This window comes from Emiliania huxleyi (assembly GCF_000372725.1).
Source record: "Emiliania huxleyi CCMP1516 chromosome Unknown EMIHUscaffold_188, whole genome shotgun sequence".
Lineage (NCBI taxonomy): Eukaryota > Haptophyta > Isochrysidales > Noelaerhabdaceae > Emiliania > Emiliania huxleyi.
In genome coordinates, this window is record NW_005200712.1 from 54,196 (window position 1) to 55,321 (window position 1,126).

At 68.9% G+C, this 1,126-nt stretch overlaps 1 protein-coding gene across 1 annotated transcript in view; it reads right to left on the reverse strand.

Moving 5' to 3' along the window:
* Positions 1-311: 311 nt before the first annotated feature.
* Positions 312-1,126, reverse strand: part of EMIHUDRAFT_233079 (hypothetical protein) — a gene marked incomplete at both ends in the record, with an annotated part of 2,029 nt that continues 1,214 nt past the window's right edge. The window contains one exon of the mRNA XM_005782635.1: positions 312-695. Coding sequence (XP_005782692.1) covers positions 312-695 — 384 coding nt within the window. The remainder of the gene's footprint in view (positions 696-1,126) is intronic.

A 1,126-nucleotide genomic window follows, 5' to 3' on the forward strand; every position in this document is an offset into this window, starting at 1 on the left:
CCGATGCGCAGACGGTGCAGCGGTGTGGAGGAGTGGGGAGGGAGCGAGGCGGGCGGGCGCAGGTCCGCCTCCATGCTGCCGGCGGCGATGCGCTCCTCGACGATGGTGCCGAAGGGATGGCAGGTCTTGAGCGCGACGCCCACCGTGCCGAGGGAGGCCGCGGTGCTCCGCGCCTCCGCCGCAACCTTCTCGAGGCTCCCGCCCGCCGCCGCCGCCGCGCCGGCGACCTTGTGCACGAGAAGCGCCCCCGCGAGCCCGCGCCGGCCGGCGATGCCGAGGCCGCGGTGGGGCAAGGCGCAGTCGTCGCCGACGACGACGAGCTCGACGGAGAGCCCGAGCGCCTTGGCGTGCTCGCACGCGAGGCCAAAGTTGAGCCGGTCGCCCGTGTAGTTTTTCACGACCACGAGGCAGCCCGCCGGCCCCGTCACGTGCAGTATCGCCGCGAGCACCGCCGCCGTTGACGGCGACGCGAAGACGGCACCGCACACCGCGGCCGAGAGCATGCCCTCCCCGACCCAGCCCGCGTGCGACGGCTCGTGCCCACTGCCGCCGCCTGACACAAGCGCGACCTTGCTCCTGTCGAGCGAAGCCCTCACGACGACGTTGTGGCCGCCGAGCCGCTTCAGCGAGGGGTTCAGCAGCACCAGGCCCTCTATCATCTCCTCCACCGCGTCCGCCGTGTTGTTCAGTATTGACTGCACCGCGACATCGCTCACCATCGCCGGCCCAGCAGCGCGAGCCGCGAGCAGGTAGGAAATTCGTAAGCTCGGTAAGTCCAAGCTCGAAGACCAACGCAAGAACTCCGATCCACTGGCGTGGGAATCGGACCGCCGCAAGCGGCGTGGCGTGGGGCGGTTGAGCGTCCCTCCGGGGGCCCCTCTGCGCCGGGGAGGCGTTGTTGGAGGCTAGGACGCAAGCGTCCGTCGCCCTTTTCAAACTCGGGTCCCACTCCGGTCTCCGCTACTCGTACGCTCCGACCCGCCCGAATTTGGGGGGCCATGAAGTTTAAGGTGTTGCTGCGCAAACGGGGTGGCGCGCGGTCGGGCGGCTCGGCTGCCCCGCAAAGAAGCACTCACTATTCACAAGAGGTAAGTTAAGTCATAATGTTAATGGGACACCAATCCTC